This window comes from Heteronotia binoei, chromosome 21 (assembly GCF_032191835.1).
Source record: "Heteronotia binoei isolate CCM8104 ecotype False Entrance Well chromosome 21, APGP_CSIRO_Hbin_v1, whole genome shotgun sequence".
Lineage (NCBI taxonomy): Eukaryota > Metazoa > Chordata > Lepidosauria > Squamata > Gekkonidae > Heteronotia > Heteronotia binoei.
The window spans coordinates 54,682,599-54,706,235 of record NC_083243.1 but is presented as its reverse complement, the minus strand read 5'-3'; the positions used below and the strand labels follow the sequence as shown (position 1 = coordinate 54,706,235).

Sequence of the window (23,637 nt, the reverse complement as noted above, 5' to 3'; positions counted from 1 at the left end):
TAGGTATGACAGATAATTAATTAATCAAGGCAAGATCACTACCAAGATAAGATGTATTAGCATAATTTTCTAAAGTGAAGCAGTATTCAGTTACCTGACTACCCCCATGTTCCGTATCAATGTATCGTGGCATTGGAAATCTGGAATGAAGAATTTCCTGTGCATCATCCACTGGAGCTTGGAGCAAATGGCGGAAGTTTTCATATTCTGGCATGTCCTGGTAGCCTGACTTGCGCCATTGAGCTATGGTCTACAAAGTAATAATTTTACAAGTATTTTTTAAAATGAAATTGATGAAATTTTTAAAAACACCCTAAGAAATCTTATTTAAAAAGCAATCAATGAAAATGTGAATACTAATCATTACAGTATTTTAAGCTGATATATACTGAAAACAATTATCTTAAGGTAGTCTATGAAAACCAGCATAACAAATGTATCATATGAGGATCCATTTTAGGCAGTAGCTCTTTAAGTCTCAGAGTTAAGTCTCAGAGTTCCCCCCTCTTGGGAGGATCCGCCCACCCCTGATGTGATCCAATAACTGAATAAGAGCACTTTAAAGACACTATCAGCGTTTGTAATTTTTAACATAATTGATTTTATATATATTAATGTAACTGATTTTACTGTTGTACATTGCCCTGAACCTGGCACTGGCCAGGATAGGGCGATTCATCAAATAATAATAATAATGTAACTCTCCTTTATACCTAGCTCATTCTTTGATGGCACATCCACAGTAAAATTCAAAAAACAAAAGTTATGTACTATCTTTTTATCTGGACCAACCAAAATATCACAAAGAAGGTTACATACCTTGATGTGATATTTTGATTCATCCTAATAAAAAGAAGTTACATTAAACATGAGAATTTTTCTGTGGTCCATAATCACAGAATTGCCTGATACCAAGCTAAAACATTTCAAGAACTGCAGATTACTTACAATAGCAACATGTGTTAGTTACTAGATCCTCATCCTGTAAGGATTTATACACTTCAGAATACTCATCTGCAATTATGGCCCTGAGCAATTTAATGATCAAGATACCGACATTCATGAAAAAGACACTGCACCTTCTTCTCACTCCAGGAGTAACGCTGCTTAACTAAGTCATTCCCCAAACTGAACTGTTTAGAAATAGTCTCTGATACAGTGTAAAGAACTGCTGCCCTTCCAGGTCTGTCCATGACCTTGAAGAACTCTATAGATTGTAGTTATTATTCATGATAAATAAAATACCCCCAGCTGATCAAATTTGGAGCTAAATGTAATTTGATCTTACCTCTCCATGATAAATAAGGATCTGGAAAAATGTATCCATGAGAAGAATGCGGTCCGGCAGAATACTGCTGCTATCTAACAGAACAGGCTAATATAAGGAGGGGAAAACGTCTTAATTTCATATACAGTAAAGAAAATTCAAATTTTAAAAGTTCAGTTTTATCGGTTGCATTTAGGAAGTCACACTAGTTTTTAGTTGTTGTTAGCTTCCCTGAGTCCACTTGTGGAGAGGGCGGGATACAAATTTAAAGTAAATAAATAAAAGAAACTGCTGCTTAAGTTTTCCTTCCACATACTTCAAATGTAATCTCTATAAAGTGTTATTCTCATTTTGATTTAAGCCTGCTGGCTCAGAAAACAAATTATTATTAAAATATATTCAATTAGGAGAGGGGAAAACAAAGTGAAGAACAGCAATACTTCTTTTCTGCTGCTGTTTTGATTTCTGCCATTTTAAGTGTTCCTTTGCAACATTACATTATTATTTTTACTGTACTGTTGTAAGATCTATACAGTTAATACTTATACTTTAACAATGCTATCCTGAACAGAGTTGCACCCTTCTAGGCCCACTGACTTCAGTGGACTTTGAAGAGTGCAACTCTTCTTAGGATTGCACTGTTAGGCACTATCTGTTCTTTGTTATCAATTTAAAAGTTCCACAGTTCAATGTAATATAATGTTGTTTATTTAATACTTTGTTTATTTCATATCTTTAATAGTATTATAAGTAGAAATAAAACTACTCTGGAAAAGACAAAAAGCTATGTCTTGTATGGCAATACCAGAAGGGGACTGACATAGCTCACTACCAAAACTTATCTGAATTTTTCTTTTTCATTCATACCAGGTCCTTCACTACTATTACTTATTCAGCTGCTTGGCAAGAATAAGGGGCTGATGAGGGCAAGTCAACCTATGCTGAATCAAGACTAAATTCAAAAGTTAACATGAAGTTCTTATTTTTTAAAAAAATTCTTACGTTTGCTTGTATTCAGCTTGTTTAAATGGGCAGCCCTTTTTCCTCCGCCCTCCACTTCGTTTCCTTCCTTTCCCACCTCATAACGACCCCTGCACTTACATTCTGGGAGTTTCTGCTACAGTTAGTTAGACCAACCAGCTGACAGCGGGAAGAAAAATCTCTCTCACTGTACAACCATCTCTTCCTTTCTACTTGGGTTCTTCACCATCAAAGGTGCCAGAAAATGGGGAAGGGAACTGTCTTCCCACCTACTGACTGGCTCATTGCCTGCTCAGCCAGCTGCCATAGCAACAATCCACAGCATGACCTTGAGGAGGTCTACAGATTGTAGTTATTATTCATTATAAATAAAATGCCCACAAAGGGTCAGATTTGGAGTTGTGATTTGATTAGTAAATGGTGGAGTTGAAAACAAAAGGAGAAATAAATTTGGTTATTTGTTCTTCAAACAGGTTCTTCGGGTCATTTTATAAAATTTGAATGAACACACATCCCTAATACATTTTAGTAAACCCTGTAATCTGAACAGGTTTCAGAAGTTAGTGATGTGATCCCTACAAAACTTTTAAAATTACCTTACATCCACTACTATGCCTCAACTTCAAACAGCAGAAGGATTGGCACTATATTTTATTAAATGGCAAAAGGAGAGACATTCCTGAGAGCTCCTCCCTAATTTAAGCTTCTTCTGAAATCAGTACAAATGTTTAGCCTGGCCTTTGATGAAAAAAGATGAAGTCATGTGGGACTGTTTTACTTAGTTTTTATTTTAATTTGAACTGTTTAAAGATGTTTCCAGCACTGAACTGAACACTTGGGGCTAGACAAGACAAATTAAAAGCTGCAATACGTGTCAGTTTTCCTGCATGCAGGTTAAATGACATCATACCTCTGGCGGTCCACTGAACGAATAAGCATAGAGGATTGGCTGAATCATTATAAGTGACTGAGTCAAATCCTGACGCATGAAATGATGTCGATAATAAGAACTTTCATCGGGACTGTTGTTGAACACTTGCAAGAATGGAGATCTTCTTAAATGAAACATAAACTGCAAAACAAAGCAAGGCCAATAGCTCTAGAAAAAATCCGTGTTTCCTCAATGAGTAAAACACCTAAATCACTATAAGGCGTTAAACTCAATTTACATAAACATGAGCACTCATTGGAATTTTCCCTAAATAAGAAACTTCTTTCCAAACCTTTTTCCGCTTGAAAAGTTTGCACTTCTTCTTGATGGCAGCCAATTCAGATTAGATTGGTGCTATGTAGAGTAAGTACAGGTGTGCATATTTCTACAAGAGCATGCAAGTGTATATATGTATGCATGAAGTAATGCACCTTTGAAATTTATGCCCCACAGTGCAATAAGATATTCCCCTAGAAACCATTTCTCAAGACATTTTAATATAGGGTTGCCAATCCCCAGGTGGGGGCAGGGGATCCCCCGGTTTGGAGGCCCTCCCCCTGCTTCAGGGTCGTCAGAAAGTGGGGGGCGGGGAGGGAAATGTCTGCTGGGAACTCTGTTGTTCCCTATGGAGATTTATTTCCATAGAAAATCATGGAGAATTGATCCGCGGATATCTGGGGCTCTGGGGAGGCTGTTTTTTGGGGTAGAGGCACCAAATTTTCAGTATAGCATCTAGTGCCTCTCCCCAAAATACTCACCAAGCTTCAAAAAGATTGGACCACAGGGTCCAATTCTATGAGCCCCCCCCAAAAAAAGGTGCCCCTATCCTTCATTATTTCCTACGGAAGGAAGGAATTGAAAAGGTGTGCCGTCTCTTTAAATGTGATGGCCAGAACTCCCTTTGGAGTTCAATTATGCTTGTCACAGCCTTGATCTTGGCTGCACCCCTAATGTCTCCTGGCTCCACCCCCAAAGTCCCCAGATATTTCTTGAATTGGACTTGGCAACCCTATTTTAATATAAAATATAAACTGAAGCTTTTGTCACGTTTCTCTGAGGGAAAGTAACATTGATAGACATGTAAGAATAAATTATCTATCATATAGATGGAAACAGAATAAAAAAGTACAGAAATAATTTGTTACATTTATATTCCATAACACTCCATTCAATATTTTTGTCAGCATGTCACAGTCAACAGTGTATATGCTGTCAGAGTACAAGTAATATCTTTAATATTTTTACCAATCACCATTCTATTGGTTTGACCAATTTATATACTTGTTCAAAATAGAATGGGAAAAAATCCCTAAACATAGCTGTTTTGTAGAAGAACATCAGAACAAACTGATTGTGTCTTCCATTGCTATATTCGCACTGCTGCATATTAGAAGGTTTATGGCCTATTAGACAACAGCCGTCCAGCACTCCAGAAGGAAACTGCTACAGCTTTAGTTAATTGAAAGCTCTTCATAAGAACAAGTCAGAGATCTACCAAATGCTTTTACAGTCTGCGATATACACTCTCTTGTTCTTCTGTTAAATTCCATTTTGTCTGCCAAAGGTTTTAGGACCAATATATTTTAGGTCAAATCAATCCAAGTGAGCCATCTGTGTGAATTTCTGAATCCAGGACACTGGACCAGAGCAGAAAACAGACCCCTGAAATCCTGTTTTCTGAATTTACTCATATAACAATTTCCTAATATATGCAAACAGCTTTTGCCAGTCAGCAAAAAAGATCTTCCTAATGAACCTCTGAGCAACAAAAACATTGGATTGGTTCACATGTAATGATGAAGCATAATCTGGCACAACAGAAGTGATCTTGCATGCCCCCTCTTCTCCTTCCCTCATACTTTGCAACTCAGTTATATCTACTTTAATACAAACCATTCTTTGCATTACATCTGAACCAGCAACATATGGTTTGAACTTGTACTCCAAATCAGTATGACAGTTTAGACAAAACAGCAAGCTATTGTTTGCACTAAAACCAAAAGATAAATAATAGAATCCTAGAATGCTTTTTTTTCTTTTCTTTTTTTTTGGGGGGGGGGGGGGTGACTGTCAGCAAAGGGTTCATTGAAGTCCCAAAAATGATCAAAGGCGACTTGGTTAAGAAACTAAGTTTCATTTATTGATTACAACAATGTTACTCTCTACATAGAACTATTGAAACTGATAACATATAGTCTGAGCCATTGGTATTTATGAGTATACTTCAAAGACTAGGGCTTTAAATTGCTTCTCATAATAAATCTACAGTCATCCCCACAATTGCTACTTTCACACGCCGCTTATCTTTTGCCAGGGATAGTTACATCCTCCCTCTTGGTGGTGTCCTTGCTCTCGCCCGGGAGGCGCCAGGGCGGCTAGCCTGGTATTCTGCACTTCAAAGGCTGTGCTGCCCTTTGGAGTTCTGGCAACCTCCTTTCCCACTCCTCCTCCTTTTGCAGGGTGCAAGTATTAGTGGGTTAGCATTTTATTAGGCATGGGGGTTAGTAAGCATGAATTAATTACAATTAAAAACATAACTGACTTCAATTGAACATTGCCTGACAGGTGACACCAAACAATGGTTTAGCACCAAACAATGGTTTTCCATTATGAGTGAAGCAGCCCACTTTCTCCAAGCTTCTGGTCAAGGCAACAAATTCCTGTGCCAAAGATCCAGCATATTTACTTCTCACTCCCAGCGCATCCTGAGATGCATTATACTGAACCATAAATTGTTATTTTTCAGGACTAGTAAGTACTGTGCTAATATCTAAAGTCACAAAGGGCTCTTGAAGGCATAATGGATTTGGGAAATAATCAAATCCTTTCCAACCGGTAAAAATGAGAATCCAATGAAAACAACAATAGTTACATGTAACAAAGAAGAATATTCCATACGGCTGGTACAGTGATAGGATATACTGAATAAAATCCACCACTGCTGCGAGTATAAGGATCTTAGGCTAGCCCCTGAAGAAAGGACAAAGGTGCATAGCATAGCTTAGCAGTATCAGGTATGCTCAGGGTTCCAGTTTAGACAGACAGAAGATAAAATGAGAAATTATACAATAAGAAGTTAAGTCAAACTAGATGTAACCACAGAGCATGTGTTTAATAGCCATTTCACTTCTCAGACTGCAGACTAACAAGCCACCCATTCAACCACCCACATTTGGAGAACCTCCACATGTTCAGAGGCAGTAAACCTCTGAATCCCAGGACCTGGAGGCAAAATCAGGGAAAAATCTCTATGCCCTGTTGTCAGTCTCCCGAGGAACTGGTTGGCCACCATGTGAGACAGGATGCTGGACGAGATGGACCACTGGTCTGATCCAGCAGGGCTCTTTTTGTGTTAACCCTGTATGCATCCATTATACCACACTGTCTCACAAATGCCAGATTTAACTTGAACAATTTGTGTTTTCAAAGCCTGACTTCTGTGTTTGTTGCTCCACCCTGCTGGGAATAAAAATTAAAATACACATCATGCTTGTTACAGAAAAAGCTCTAATTTCAGATTTTTCCTACTCACCTGTGGGTAAAGAGAAAACGTTTCTGAAAATCTGAATGAACTTGGATCATCCTTGTGATATTCTCCAAATTTCTGACACTGGAGAAATTTAAATATAAATCTAAGTTAGTGTAACACTTCTGGCATTAGCATGACTTGCTCAAATACTTTTATCACTGTTATTCCAGGGACTCTCTGGCTCTAGAAGAGCAACATTGAGTATTCTAAAACTTTATTTAAGAGTGCCTGGTATGAAACAGGCCCTGAATGCAATTTAACCAGGGTGTTGGACAAGATAAAAATATTTGCTCTACAGATGTAGGCAGCAACTATAATCTTAACAATTGGGTATTAGTTTTATGTAACAGGTTCTTTATTATATTCTTTTCTGCTTTTACAAGAAGAGAAATTAAGATTCCTAAAGATTCAGAAAAACTTTTTAAATTGTACAGAAAAAAATTAAAACATAAAGATATAAAATATTTCTGCTGCTCTGTTCAGTTATCTATTTCATGTAAGACAAATAATAACATGAATTGTGCATCAGTCTCTCTGATAAATTCAATTTTATATGACAAAACAAATTCATAACATGATAGTATTTCGAGAGATCCTGCTGCAAAGGACTGTTTTACAAAGAATGTGGGAAGAAAGGGAGTTCAGGGCCTTTCAAGTGTATAATAATCTGTGCAGAATGAATGCCATAAACAGAAGATCTCACCTGTTAAACAAACTGGCAAAGATAAACTTCCTCGTAAGTGTTACTATCCAAAATCCAAATTACACAAAGGAATTTCAACATCCAGTCACTTCCAAAATGCTTAATACATGACACTTTTCCAGTTGCAATACAAAACATGCTATGTAGGTGTGGAGAAACACCATTTTAGTTGGGAGGGAACATGAAACTGCTACGCAGGCTTTGGGGCCTAGCCCTCCCCTTACTCCCCCCTCCCTTCCAGAGTCAAACCAGCAACTCTAGGGGGAAAGCCTCCTAGAGAGGCAGGAAGTTCTTTTGGTTTTGTTTTTATTTGAAAAGGGCAGTCCGCAACTGGCCCTCGGAGAGAGAGGTTGTGAGTCTGTGGGCTCCTGACTGTGGGAGAGGCCTACTCAAGAGAAGGAGGACCCCAGGCAGTCAGACCGAGTAAGTCACAAGGTAGACCAAGTTTACACCAGGGACGAGAGGATGCGTTTAAACCCACATTTTATTTGCCCTTCTTGTTGCTGAGCAGGTGCTGTGCTAAACTTTTATATGTAACTGTTTTTGTTTTTGTTTTTTTTATTTTCTTTCTCTTCTTATTAAACTATTTTTTTCTGTTTTGAATGCTGGCAGTCAAACTCTGTACCACATAGATCCCGACCGCTTAGACCACGCTGCTTTATGAAGGGGGCCCCGAGGAAGGGGGAAGGCATGCAGTTGGATAAGGTGCCAATCCTCCAGGGGTTCCCCAAAGAAGTGCTGGGGTCTCTGTGATACCCAAGTACAGGGTGGCAGAGGACCTTGAGGCCTGGCCTCAGAGCTGGAGAGGGGGATTGGGAGTCCTGTTCCTCTCAATCTGAACCCCTAGACCGAGCAGGTGGTGGCAGCGAGCCCAAGTGGCCGGAGGAGAAATAGCTCTCTCCAGGAGTTGGAGACTCAGCAGGGAGTTGACGGGACCGGGTCTGAAGGCAGAATCGGGCCGGTTCCGTCACAGTAGGTAATCTTATGTCCATGTAAACTGTGGTACATCGAAATAAATACCTGCTCCATTAAACTATGGATATTAGAACATATTTCTAAGATTAGAGCATATGTTATTGAGGCTCCCATGGCAGTTTATTTGAAAGAAAGAGCCCATATGCCTGAAGACCTGCAGGTTTTTTTATTATGCAAAGGTTTGTCTCATACCATTACAATGTGATGGATGTTACAACAAAAGTGTTACAATTGGAGGCATCCTGGATATACAGATTAAGGATTTATAAACCCTATGGATTAAATTTGAATTTTGAATTCCCCTGTTTTATCTGAGATTTGTTACCTATGCCTGTGTTGCTTTAAATGTTGCTTTATGTGTTGCTTTAAATGTCTCCTGTTAATATGCCAAGTAAACTCCATGCAGCTGTTATTGTTTAGTTTGAGTCTTATTTAACAGTGAAGGTTGGTACTTGTTCTAAACATATTGTTGCCAGAGGTGAAAATACTGAAGGTCTGCATTCTAGGGAAGTGTTTCAATGGCTATATACATTTGATGAAAGTATTCAGGTAGCATTTGGTGAATAAACCATTTTGTTATTAGAAATTATTTTCATTGACAATGCATGTAGTTCAGTAAAGGTATTTTGTTTTCAGGAAATACATTGTGCTTTATGAAGAATTTTTCATGTGAAGAGTTTATAGCTTTAATAAAAGCTTTGCTAGAGCAACCAGGCACCCATTAGCTGAAAATTGAAGTCAGAAGTGGAGGGCACATTCTTCTGTAAAAGTGGAAATTCTTCTTGAATTTGGACTTTAACTTATCATGTTTGGCTTTTGTATAGAATGTTGTATTTTTATATTGTAACTATATGAATTTTTGAAACATTATATGGTGATTTAATAACACAAAGTTGTAAAAAAAATTCTTATAGTAAAATAATCAATTACTATAAATACATAATAATAGGTTTGATATCAAATCTTCAGCAAGCCGTTTGCACAATGTTTTTTCCTCTTTTGTAAGTAATGCGAGGCAGGGCAAAACACAGCACAATGCCATCATGTTGCACTTTAGGAGCTGGATTCAGAAGTTCTCTTTTGTTCACAGAAAGGGTTCTTTTACTTCCAGAAGGGCACTTTTGGATCTTATATGCTATTGAAAGGGCCATAGGTAAGGGAGAAACATATGGAAAAAAAAATCTCACAGAATCTGGAAAGGAAACAGCTTCTAAAGCATTTCTAATGTTTTACCAATCTGATGAGCTGCCTGTCCAACCACCTAAGAACATCTGGTCCTTCTTCTGTCTCAGCTCTGTACACTGCCAGTCTGGCCATAAGGATGGCAGCTGCCTCCTGATCAAAAGAGGCAGCGATGTTTTGAATCTGTGTCTGAGCATCTGCCCAACTGCAAAAGAACAACAACTGTTTTATCACATATTTATTTTATTTATGTATTTAATCAAATTTATATCCCACCCTCCTCTGCTGGGCTCAGGGCAGCTAACAAATAAAAACATCAAATATTAAAAACAAATATACAATAAAATTATTTCATTATATAGTCAATAAAAGTCCAAGATACACGTGAATGCTCTAGCTCTATTTTAGAGACTATCAGGACATTATACCAGAAGCTTTCATGAGCCACAGAGAACTTTTCTGTACCTGCTATAGACCTCTCTTCTCTTCTATCTCCTACTGAGCTCCCAAAACTGTAGTGATGAGTAGGAGGACAGTTCTGCAGCATCCTGGCTCCCATTTGTCCCTGAATGCTAACTGACTGCATTACTGTGAGCAGTTCATAGTTCATAGTCAGTTGCCACTGGCAGGCAGCTGAAAGTTACAGCAGTTCACCAGTCTCATAGCAGCAGCCTCCATACTTCTTTCCACTAACAAATTGAATAATCCAAGGTCTCTGGCAGTCCTATCTATGGCCATTTACTACACCTCTCTTTTCCCCCGTTCTAATCAACCAATACCCAAAGTGATTATCTACAACAGAAGTCCTCTCGGACCCTAAGGTTTAAATTCTAAGCATAAAATTGCTACTTGACCAGTATGTATATAGCAAAGATGTGTTAATTTAGACATCAGAAGTTAAGGCTTACTTTCTGGCAACTGTTGTTACTCTAATGCGCCTCTGTCCACTTGAATGCTGATACTGAGTTACAAACTGGATTGCACCTCGCCCTCCCTGAGGAATTGGAGCATTGTGCTGTTTCAAAGAGAAAAATGTACCTGTTACACAGAACAAAAATTCCAAGAATATTGTGTAGCATGACCTCCAGATAAGAATTTCTATCACAACCAAAATCTACTCTATATTTAGAAATTATATGATAGAAACCACTTTGATAAATGTAATATACTTTGCAAACACCATATGAAAATCTGAAATTGGTAAAGCCCATTGTCCACCTTGCATAATATGTAATCCAAAATTGCAGCAGCTTCCAAATTGGCAACAAAAGAAAGATGGCAAAAAAAAGAAAGAAAAAGAAAAAAGAAAAGAAACATGGGGGATTTTAAAAACATGCAATCAATGCAGGGACAGGTTTTAATCAACTTCAAGAATACATACGATCCCTACAGTAAGTGGGACAAGTTAACAAATAAGACATGTAGCAATGCTGTCCCAAGTTGAATGTTTTGGCTGCATTCAAATGCAACAACAGCACATGGTCGCTGTCATTTCTCATTACAGGAACAACCTCTGGAATCCTTAAACCTCATGTGTTCCCCCACAAATGACAACTGAATTGTTCTCTTGGTTTCGAATTCTGATTTGTAAACAAAAGACCAACCTATAATTTGTCATTTTGCCTGATTCAGGAACGCAATAATAAAAGTGACATTTGTGAGAAGAAAAAAGTTTTCAACTGCAAAACTGACTGTGAGGGAGGGGGAGCAGGTGAGCTAGAGTACTTCTAAAGAACCTTCCCAGGGTTTGTGATTCTGTCTGAATATGTTAAACTCTCCTAAGTATTACCATAACTGGATGAGTTCTTGGTAGGCATAGAAGAGGTGGAAATGAGGAGAGATTAACATTTCTGCTTCAGTTTTATCTGCATGTGCTGTTCTTAAAATGCTGAAGGCTAGAATACAAAAATAAAATGCCTTCATCCTTCAATGAGTGTTTGCAATGTATGCAAAGTCTAAATATAATATTTACAAACAATGGATTTAATAGCTATTTCCTTGGGGACTCTGCAAGCTTCAGGTTCAGATAACAGTATAATCATATTAATGATTAGACACCATAATTACACCTTTATTCTTCCTGCTGAAGGTGTGTCAGTTCTTCTCTCATGAACCACTTAATCTAGGTATTAAAAATACAAAACTATACCTTCATAAAGAATTACCAATTAGAGAGGAACACCACACCTTTCTTCACCTTTTCATGTGCCACTAACAATTTTGAGAACATCTATTTTTGTAACTTTTTTTAAAAAGTCAAAGCTTTATGACTGATCAGTAGTCTATATTCATAAACTGTAAAACTCCACACAGAAGTCCTTGAAGTAGCTATAAGAACATAATATATTGTTGCACCTTGGATATGAAGTAAATAGGCTGTAAAAACTAATTCCTCTTACCTGATTCACAACTTCAAAGTACAACGCTAGAGTTGTACTAGGATTAAGTCCACAAATCTTCCACTGACAGGTACCGCCTGTTCCTATCTCCTGTGGAAAGATTGCAAATAATGTTCTTTGAGTAAAAAAGACACTTTATGCAAATGTTACAATAGGACTTTTAAAACTTATTACATTTTGACAATTCCTGCCCCAGTGATTTAGATACCACAAAGGTATCTTTGCTATAAATACTTTACTGCTCTCTTTACTACACAATCAGAAGCAACTGAGGATCAGTAAATTCAGAAAGAGGCAAAAAGGAAAAGGTGTTACAGGATGTAGCATAGTGGTTATAGTATTGGACTAGAATCTGGGAGATCCAGGTTCAAATCCTGCTCTGCTATCAAAGTTTGCTGGATGACCTTGAGCCTAACCTACCTCGCAGGGTTGCTGTGAGCATAAAACAGAGAAGAGGAGAACAATATAAATGGCTTTGAATGTCCACTGAGGAAACAGACAAGATACAAATGAAGTAAATAAAGTATTTTTTTAAGTCCTATAAGGCAAGACTATACATATTCTAGAGGGCTAACCATATTACAGTTACTGGTTTACTCAGAAGCCAGACTCATTTATTTCTCAAATAGTATGCACAGGATTGCAGCATTAATGCATTGCATCAAAAAAACAAACTCCTGTAACACCAACTACAAAAGAATCTAAGCACAGATTTGCCAACTTACATTTTCTGATACACAAGGCCCTTTAGAACTGAGAGATATGCAGGGTCCAATAGCTCCAGATATCTTTATTTCTCTTGAAGTCTAGACAGATTGAAAGGAGGAAAACCAGTGATATTCTAATATATCCATAAAAAATCATTTTCCAGCTTGGTAATTCACCCTTATCAGTGCAGCAACATACCAAAAAAAAAAGCTGAATAAGATTTCTATGCCTGGGAATAAGACAAAACCAAGCAGGTTTTTCTTCATTCCAGTCAAATGGACACTGCACTGCTGGGCAATTCGCACTTATAACCCTTTTTAACTCCTCCACCCCCCCACCCCCCTTCAGGACAGCACAAGTTCCCTTAGCACTACAGCAGTCCTTTGTTCTTTTATTTGTTAAAATACAAATATCCCACCTTCCTTTCTGGTTCAAGGCAGAGCTGTGGCCAGGTCCCCTTGTAAGACCCATCCACTAAGTCTTTGTGCCCATCTTAGGATCCTACAGAACTCACTGCATCTGCTGTAAGTCACCTGTGTCTTCCTTTCTAAATGAATAATTCTTCGAATTCTCCTCTATATTAAAATTACTTCTGGTATTTATATGCCTTAACTTCTACTGTTTGTAGCAGTTCATATGTTTGATTTTTTTTACCTTTTCAAATGCTAATCTGGCTACAAATACTGCGGTCAGAAGGGGAAAGAGAGTGGATCCTCTCTCAGACCTAGCATCTGAACTAGGTTAGCTCCAGAGTGCCTCCACTACCACCACTATGATTCTGTGGACACTGCTTTGATTCATTTGTTTCTGTATATCCAACATACAATGGTATAAATTTAATTTAATTTAATTTAAACTTTTATTTATACCCCGCCCTCCCCGCCTAGGCAGGCTCAGGGCGGCTAACAAGACATGGTAAAACCATGATACAATAAAACAGTATATAATTAATAATTTAACAATAAAACCAATAAAACAGTATGACATTATGGTACAATCAAATTATATATAAGATGGCTCGGTGTTATTGATATTATCAGGAGTTCCGTCTTAAAAAGCTAGCTGGAAGAGGGCAGTTTTGCAGGCCCTATGGAACTGGTTAAGATCCCGTAGGGCTCACACCTCTTCTGGCAGTTGATTCCACCATTGGGGGGCCTTTATAGAGAACGCCTGTTCTCTGGTAGTTTTTAATTTGGTTTCTTTTGGCCCAGGGATTTCAAGAAGATTTTTTGAGCTTTATCGCAGTGTTCTCTGGGGAACATATGGAGAGAGGTGGTCCCTAAGGTAGGCAGGTCCTCGACCATATAGGGCTTTAAAGGTAATGACCAGTACCTTGTAACGAACCCAATAAACAACTGGCAACCAGTGCAACTCCCGCAGCTCGGACTGCACATGTTCCCACCGAGGCAGTCTCAATAGCAGCCTGGCTGCTGCATTTTGCACTAGCTGCAGTTTCCGGGTCCAGCCCCATGTAGAGGGCATTACAGTAGACTAACCTCGAGGTGACTGTTGCGTGGATCACTGTTGCCAGGTCGCCGTGCTCCAGGAAGGGGGCCAACTGCCTCGCCTGTCTAAGGTGAAAAAAGGCGGACTTGGCAGTAGCTGCTATCTGGGCCTCCATTGTCAAGGAAGGCTCCAGTAGAACTCCCAAGCTCTTAACTCTGCGCACTGCTACCAGTTGCGCCCCGTCAAAAACTGGGAGAGAGACCCCATTCTCTAAACCGCCGCGACCCAGGCAAAGGACCTCTCTTTCTTCGCTGGATTCAGTTTCAACCCACTCAGCTTAATCCAGTCTGCCACGGCTTGCAATGCCCGGTTCAGATTTTCCGGGGCATTGCCAGTCCAGTCACCCAACAATAGATAGAGCTGGGTGTCATCAGCTGCCTCGATCCAGATGTCTCCGGAGATCATCCATGAGAGCGACCAAGACTGTCTCTGTCCCGTGTCCCGGGCGGAAGCCGGACTGGAATGGATCTAAGGTGGATATACATCAAACACTGAGCCTCCTACCGCATTAGTCAGTCAGCAGGAGGAGGACTTAACAGTCTTTCCCAAACAATGAATGCATGATCACAGTCACTGTAAATTCAACAGCTTACTTTCACAGTCAAAATACTACAGATCCTACAACTAAAGGTTTACATTGAAATGCTGACTGAACAGTTACTGCAGCAATAACAACTCACTATTATCACTTTGCTAGTGTTGTGACTGCAATGGAACATATAATGGAATAACAGCACCAGACCTTTTACAAGATGTGTAGTAAATTCCAAACTCTACCTTAATTTCTAAGGTGCCTCCAAATCCCATCTTGAACTGTCCCTGGACATCTTTGGTGAACACTCGCTGAAAAGTTTGTTTGAACAAGGACGTGTTGAAGGAGTCTCCCATTACCATGTAACCCCTACCCAATGACGCAAAATAAATATGTAAGACAAAACAATATATGAACAGCACCCAAAAATAGCTATGCTGTATCTCTGTGTTGCTGACCATCACACCACTGATTTGCTACCACAGAACTTGCAGCTATCCTGCATACCACTTGGTCCTGCAACTTCACATTCTACCATTCTTTCATATAATACTGTGCTTGTGTGCAAACTGTTTAGAAGTGTCCTCCAAACATAAGCACACACTGCAGCACCTATGGAGTCACTGCCATATTGGTTAGTGTGTGGTTACTTTTTCACTCTGTTCATTCACAAAAATGCATCATGGTAGTAAAATAACACAGCAGCTAGGACTAAGGTCACCACATGTCTATGATGTAATATGCTGTAAACAAAATTAAACGATACACTGAAAGCTCTCATAAGTGGAAGAATTCAAATGCATAGATCTTTCTTGTATTCCCTAGCAACCTCACAAAATGTCACTGCTGAGCAGAAGGGGACCCTCCTGAAAAATATGCCATGTAGCTTGGAGGCAGGCTGTTGCAAGAAGACAGAATAATAGGGTGAAGTGAGCCCCACCTTTTATGGAAGTGGAACACCTTCCTATGTCTGGTCTGTTCTCAGAAGAGCAAAGGGATATGATTTCCACTTAGTATCTCTTCCTACAATCACCTGAACCATAAAGCATGTTGTTCAGGAGGGTCCCAGATTATTAGCAGCATCTTTTGGGAGTATGGAAGAGGAAGGGTTACTTCTGTAAACTCTTTTAATTTATGAACACTGGGTTCCGAACCTTTAAAAATTCTACTGCATTGCAATCAACAGGACAAGTTAGTGGATGGATTTACTGAACAGATTTCAATGGATATAACAATGCTTCTCTAGACTGGGACCAATATTATATTTGTCATCTACATATTTGCCACATTGATCAATTGCTATAGCAACCTAGAATTCCACAATACCCAGTGACTTAAAATATTCAAAACGCAAAGGCTGATACGATGAAACATAGTCTGAAACTGTCTTGTTCCTTATACTCGAGACAAAATGGGAAAATAATGAAGTTATTTCCTAAAGTTATCTAAATTAACTTTACGTTTTAGTCTCATACAGGTAATACAGAAAGAGACATGAATGCTACAACTGTTAGAGCAATCTGAAACTTCAGAAATATTTAGAGTATGAATTAGATTTTATCAAATGATTTAAATACAAGAATGCGGCACTCTTAGAAATGGTGCTCTGCATGTCACATCTTTTAGTGGGTGGGGGGTAGGCACACCCCATAACAGACCTCACTGTCTTCCTTTCTCAAGTACCAGGGACTACTGCAACAAGACCCAATGTTACATGTATTTGCGTAGTAGCTGGATTTCCTTTTGGTATAGACTCTTGGCAAGTGATCACTGTATTTGAGGTTAGAGAACACTCGTTCCTTAGATTATTTCATGATCCTGCCATTTAGAGAATGTTATCATTTATGTTTTAACTTGGAACAACTTGTCTGAGTCAGCTAGAGATATCTGATCTGGAGTCCAAGAGTGCTGTACCATTTTTCACACTTTTGGGGGAGGGGGGGCTTGTGGCATGCTGTGGTCTGGATTATGTGGATGAGAGGAACACCCTGAGGAGACAAAGTAGCAACAAGAGGTTTCATTTAATGCTGGAATATTTTCTAGTATGATGGGTTTATGAACATGCTTCTTTGCCACATTGTAATACTACTCAAAGTTGAGAGAGAAACTTACTGAAGGAGCACAGTTTACAACAGTTTAGGGAAATGGTGTGTGATAAAAAGAACAGTTTTTAGGGGGAAAATCCTTCCCATATTGGAAAAATGTGCTTTTGTTATAGTCAACCAGTATCTGAACAGAAATTATTTAATGAATAGTTTCATGGCTGAGAAAAAATAACTGCAATGACAATTTGGTTCACATACAAGGAATGATACAAACATCTGCACGATCATTTGGACTTCTGCCTCTGTAAAACCATGTTAAGTGAAATACAGTTTCCCAATTTGCCAAGAACACCCCCCCCCCCCCAAAAAAACCCTTCATATTTTGTTTTTAGAAATATAAAAACACAAAATAGGCAAGACAAACCCTGTGTAGTTGGGACAACATTTCATCTCCAGAAGACCAGTCTGATCTAGTGCACATGCATAGATGTCAATAACATGACCTGTTGTAGCTGCACGATTTGCCAGGGCTTCAAAATGCTAGAGACAAAAATTGAAGTATATATTTTTCCATATACATAAATAAAATTCTATATATTCTGCACTCTTCCAAATACTCTTTCAAAGCTGATATATTTGCCAAATATAGTCTTTTTATTTATTTATTTATTTATTTATTTGATGGACTTATATCCCGCCCTTCTCACCGAAGTGTCTCAGGGCGGCTCACAACACAATGATTCATACAATTCCATTTAAAACATTTACAGATACAATAAAAGCATAGTTAATAAAACAAGATAAAATAAAATAAAGGCAGCGGTCTATAAGAGCATTTTGTTCCATCCAAAGATGTTCCATCCAAAATATCAGTTAGGTGTTATAGGCCTGCCGGAAGAGGGCTGTCTTGCAGGCCCTGCGGAACTGCCCTAGGTCCCGCAGGGCCCGCACCTCCTCCGGCAGCTGGTTCCACCAGTAAGGTGCCGCTGTTGAGAAGGCCCGATCCCTGGTGGATTTTAGGCGGGCCTCCTTTGGTCCAGGGACTACCAGCAGATTTTGTGAGCCGGAACGTAGTACTCTCTGGGGAACGTGTGTGGAGAGACGGTCCCTAAGGTAGGCAGGTCCTAGGCCATACAGGGCTTTAAAGGTAATGACCAACACCTTGTACTGGACTCGGAATGTTACTGGCAGCCAGTGCAGATCCCGGAGCCCCGGCCGAATGTGCTCCCATCTTGGGAGCCCTAATAGCAGCCGGGCAGCAGCGTTCTGCACCAACTGCAGTTTCCGGGTCCGGCACAAGGGTAGCCCCATGTAGAGGGCATTACAGTAGTCCAGCCTCGAGGTGACCGTAGCATGAATCACTGTTGCTAGGTCGTCGCGTTCCAGGAAGGGGGCCAACTGTCTCGCCCGCCTAAGGTGAAAAAAAGCGGACTTGGCAGTGGCTGCTATCTGAGCCTCCATCGTCAGAGAAGGCTCCAACAGCACCCCCAGGCTCTTGACCCTGCCCGACGCTGTCAGTGGTGCGCCGTCAAAAACTGGCAGGGGGATTTCCCTTCCCGGGCCGCAGCGACCCAAGCAAAGGACCTCTGTCTTCGCTGGGTTCAGCTTCAGCCCGCTCAGCCTAAGCCACCTAGCCACTGCCTGTAACGCCCGGTCCAGATTTTCTGGGACGCAGGCGGGCCGGCCGTCCATAAGCAGATAGAGCTGGGTGTCGTCTGCATATTGATGACAACCCAGCCCATACCTTCGGGCAATCTGGGCAAGGGGGCGCATATAGATGTTGAATAACATTGGGGAAAGTACCGCCCCTTGAGGCACGCCGCAGTCAAGCGTGTGCCTCTGGGACAGTTCCTCCCCAATCGCCACCCTTTGTCCCCGACCATCAAGGAAAGAGGAAAGCCATTGCAAGGCCAGCCCCTGAATCCCAGCGTCGGCAAGGCGGCGCGCCAGAAGCCGATGGTCGACCGTATCGAACGCTGCCGATAGGTCCAACAACATCAGCACCGCCGAGCCACCTTGATCCAGATGCCGCTGAAGGTCATCCGCCAGGGCGACCAGCACCGTCTCCGTCCCATGGCCCGGGCGGAAGCCAGATTGGTAGGGGTCAAGGACAGAAGCATCCTCCAGGAAACTCTGTAGCTGCAACGCCACTGCCCTCTCAATAAGTTTGCCCAAAAAGGGCAAATTCGAGACCGGCCGATAGTGTGCCAATTCGGCCGGATCTAATGTTGTTTTCTTCAAGAGGGGACGGACCACCGCCTCCTTAAGCGCTGATGGAAAATGCCCCTCCAGTAGGGATCTGTTTATGATATCCCGTATAGGATATCTTAGCTCCCTCTGGCAGGTCTTAATAAGCCAAGAGGGGCATGGGTCCAATTTACAAGTTGTCGGGCATGCAGATAGGAGGATCCTGTCAACTTCTTCCAGGCTGAGCGCACTGAAGCCGTCCAGTACACAGTCCGAAGACAGGCACGGAGCCTCAGGTTCGCTAACTGTATCTAATATGACAGGGGAGTCGGAACGGAGCGATGCGATTTTATCCGCAAAAAAATTCGCAAAAGCCTCACAGCCAATTTCCAATTCATTAGCGTTTGGTCTGCCCTGTGGCAGTGTTGTAAGGGTCCGAATTGTGTTGAACAGTTGTGCCGGGCGCGAAATTGCGGACGCAATCTCCGCCGCAAAGTATGTTTTCTTTGCGGCCTTGACTGCCATCTCATAGGACTTCATAAACTCTCTATAAGATGTTCGAGTCGCTTCGTCTCGAGTACGCCGCCATTGCCTCTCTAGTCGTCTGAGTCCCCGTTTCAACCGCCGCAACTCCTGGTTATACCAGGGTGTCGGCCTTGAACGAGGGCGCAGAGGACGCCTAGGTGCGATCTCGTCGATGGCCCCAGCGAGCCTGTTATTCCAGGACTCCACCAGGACATCGAGGGAATCGCCAGGGGGGCAGGGATCCCGCAGAGCCGTCAGGAACCGTTCCGGGTCCATCAGGCTCCGCGGGCGAGCTAAAATAAGCTCGCCGCCCAAACGGGTTTGGGGTGGGACGTCCACACGAGCCTTGAGGGCATAGTGATCCGACCAAGGCACTGCTATAGAAGCAAGATCGTTCACTAAGACTCCCGACGCGAAGATCAAGTCTAACATGTGACCTGCCTGGTGGGTGGGTGTCGTAACTACTTGGGAGAGTCCTAGTGTCGCCATGGAAGACACTAGGTCCATCGCCTGATTGGAGGCCACGTCATCGGCATGAACATTGAAGTCACCCAGGATCAAAAGCCTCGGGTGCTCCAATGCCCATCCTGCTGCGGCCTCCATCAGGGATAGTAAGGCGCTGGCCGGTGCGTTAGGCGGTCGGTACACCAGCCAGATCGCCAACCCCTCCCCAACATCCCACGCCAGGCCGGCACATTCAATGCCCCTGATCTCCGGAGTCGGGAGGGCCCGGAAGGAGTAAGCCTCTCGAATGAACAGGGCCACCCCTCCCCCCCCGCCCGTAATATAGAGAGAGATAATTTTTGAAACTGTTTTTGTTCCCAATTGTTCTTATACCAGACTATTGCTATGCCAAACAGTATTTATAACATATTTCTTCATTGTAAGGAGATATGCCAAATATTTATACTTGACCTCTAAATCAGACTAAGAAAGTCAATAGGCCAGGCTCAACAGGGCTCTAATTCTAGCAGATTTTTTTTTAAAAAGCCTAAGAAACAGAGAAGTCATTTCAAAAAATCTGTGCTAAAAGGCACTTAAATAATCTAATCAAACCATCCTCTTACCAGCTATTTTAAAAAATGGAAAAACCAGACTAAAATATTAATAGTGCAATTCTAAGCATTGAAATAAATGCATTTAAATTCTGATTTGCACCTGTAAATATCAAATTCTATACAGGCATTACTAGCACCCTCAAAGCCCTTAGAAGGGTGATTATGATGTGTCCGATAGAGTTAGCTCAACTTCCAAACAAATTTTCCTCAATAGAAGACAACTTGAATGTAATGGAATGTAAAATAAAACAAACACTGACATTTCAAAAAAATAAAATGGCCATGTCAGCAAGACAAATAGGACCTCAAGGCACAGGACAGAAGACAGGAGTGGAAGGGTTCTTTCACTTATCTAGATGGGTAGCCATGTTAGTCTGTAACAGCAAAATAAAGCAGGAGCCCAAAATAAAGCAGAAGCCCAGAAACAAAACAAATTTTATTCCAACATAAACTTTTGTAAGTTAGAGGTTAGTTCTTCAAATGACTGTTCATCTATCCTTCTGTGTTTGCAGCCTGTATTATATATGCATTGGCTTAATGGATGTTCTCTTCTGATGAACTGAGCTCTCACAAAAATCTTATGTTAGAGTAAAATTTGTTAGTCTCTAAGGGGCCACTGGACTCCTGCTTCATTTAGGTATCCAGAGAGTGTATGGCTTTAAAGACATAAAAACTAGCATTTTAAACTGATGCTTGAAATTGATTAGGGACTAGTGCAGCCGTGAGGATTGGTGTTGTGTGGAACTTCAGCTCAGTAACTGTCAGCAATCCAGTTTGCACACTCAGAATCAACTGTGAAGATTTTTCGAAGACAGCCCTACACAGATCACATTGAAATCTAAACATTACTAGGGCATGTGTCAAGGTAGAAAGACCATGACACAGCTAGCATTGCAGATGACTCTTCAAAGGGTATTCCATGCCATGGATGCAACTTGAAGCAAAATGGAATGCAGAAAGCTCCTCCCCCACCCCTGCTGCAAATCTATTTTAAGGGAAGCATGAATTATTAAACCAAGTGTAACACTTCCTCACAGTTTCATTGGTCCACACTTCATCAATAACGTATTCGTATTTGTACTGAATTTCAGACTATTGCTAAATAGCTGCTATCATGCAGCAAATTTCCCAGCCCCACTCCACAGCATAGAAGTAAATGCAAAGATGCCACTACCCTCAACAGTGCCTTCTGTCACATCTAATTCCTCCCTGTCTACCTTATTATTAGATTATGGAAACCAAAAGTAATACTCATTAACAATTATAAAAAATGTACCTGTTTTCTGGGAACATCTCCGACTCTAAAATCTTTTAAGAGCTTTGAGAAAATTTAAGTAATTTTTGGAAAAATTAAGTGACAATTCCACATCACTTTACACATGCGCTAGAACACAATTATAGATTCCAACAGTATCACATTCTCTTACCTTAGTAGCCTTTTTAACATATTTGGCATTGTCTTTTTCAATGTCATGCCAAGATCTTATAGGCAGCTTAAGTTCATCACCCACAACCATCCCAGGTCCCTGGGTAGCAGGTCCTCCAATAAACATCATTATACGAGCACCAGTATTAGGAAAAGTACACTGTGGGATAATATATATTTTTAAAGAAAATCACAAAGCAAAAATGACACCCTTTGCAAAAAACTATTTTTTGTGCTATGTTTCTCTAATATTTAGAATTGCCTTTACACATTCTAAAATTACCTTATTCAGTATTAATTTTATAATCTAATCAAATATTTTAGCATGTGTGACAGATCATCATAAATGACTTTTCATAATTTAAAGGAGAAATAATGGAATTCAAAGCACTAGATTAAAAAAAACCTAAGAAAGCCTATTTACCTAATACACAATCAGACAGCATTATCTTCAAAACAACTCAGTTCTAAGTAAAATTAACATCAGCTATCCTTTTTATACAAGCTAGAGGCTGCCTATGAGCTTTCAGTTAAACATAAGAACATAAGAGAAGCCATGTTGGATCAGGCCAATGGCCCATCCAGTCCAACACTCTGTGTCACACAGTGGCAAAAAATTTTATATACACACACTGTGGCTAATAGCCACTGATGGACCTCTGCTCCATATTTTTATCTAAACCCCTCTTGAAGGTGGCTATGCTTGTGGCCGCCACTACCTCCTGTGGCAGTGAATTCCACATGTTAATCACCCTTTGGGTGAAGAAGTACTTCCTTTTATCCGTTTTAACCTGTCTGCTCAGCAATTTCATCGAATGCCCACGAGTTCTTGTACTGTGAGAAAGGGAGAAAAGTACTCCTTTCTCTACTTTCTCCATACCATGCATTATCTTGTAAACCTCTATCATGTCACCCCGTAGTCGACATTTCTCCAAGCTAAAGAGTCCCAAGCATTTCAACCTTTCTTCATAGGGAAAGTGTTACAGCCCTTTAATCATTCTAGTTGCCCTTTTCTGGACTTTCTCCAATGCTATAATATCCTTTTTGAGGTGCGGCGACCAGAACTGCACACAGTACTCCAAATGAGACCGCACCGTCAATTTATACAGGGGCATTATGATACTGGCTGATTTGTTTTCAATTCCCTTCCTAATAATTCCCAGGATGGCATTGGCCTTTTTTATTGCAAACGCACACTGTCTTGACATTTTCAGTGAGTTATCTACCACGACCCCAAGATCTCACTCTTGGTCAGTCTCTGCCAGTTCATACCCCATCAACTTGTATTTGTAGCTGGGATTCTTGGCCCCAATGTGCATTACTTTGCACTTGGCCACATTGAACCACATCTGCCACGTTGACGCCACGCTGACGCCCACTCACCTAGCCTCAACAGATCATGAAGGAGAAATGCTTACCTCAAGCAGTCCTACAGCTATGGAAAGAGCCACTCCAGAAGATCGCAATGGCCTTTTCCCTTGAGGAACAGGCCAGGGATCCCGTTGCAGTTCACCCAAAAGATCAGTGAGATTCATGTCAATTTTCTGTACTGGCTGTAAAAATCTGAAGATAACAACAACAACAAAAGCAATACACTAGATAGTCTTCTGGTTACATACTAAAATTATTTTAGCTCATATATTTAGTTGCATCACACTGAACAGCTTGCTGCATTTAGAACTT

The 23,637-nt window shown here is 40.7% G+C and overlaps 1 protein-coding gene across 1 annotated transcript in view; it reads right to left on the bottom strand.

Annotated features, from left to right (window-relative positions):
* Window positions 1-23,637, bottom strand: part of SEC23A (SEC23 homolog A, COPII coat complex component) — a 31,538-nt gene that overhangs the window by 2,770 nt on the left and 5,131 nt on the right. Inside the window, exons 6-17 of the mRNA XM_060261473.1 lie at window positions 23,373-23,517; window positions 21,956-22,114; window positions 17,183-17,298; window positions 14,959-15,082; window positions 12,693-12,773; window positions 11,968-12,057; window positions 10,477-10,583; window positions 9,620-9,773; window positions 6,712-6,789; window positions 3,159-3,320; window positions 1,289-1,375; window positions 95-250 (exon numbers count right to left, since the gene is read on the bottom strand). Coding sequence (XP_060117456.1) covers window positions 95-250; window positions 1,289-1,375; window positions 3,159-3,320; window positions 6,712-6,789; window positions 9,620-9,773; window positions 10,477-10,583; window positions 11,968-12,057; window positions 12,693-12,773; window positions 14,959-15,082; window positions 17,183-17,298; window positions 21,956-22,114; window positions 23,373-23,517 — 1,459 coding nt within the window. The remainder of the gene's footprint in view (window positions 1-94; window positions 251-1,288; window positions 1,376-3,158; window positions 3,321-6,711; window positions 6,790-9,619; window positions 9,774-10,476; window positions 10,584-11,967; window positions 12,058-12,692; window positions 12,774-14,958; window positions 15,083-17,182; window positions 17,299-21,955; window positions 22,115-23,372; window positions 23,518-23,637) is intronic.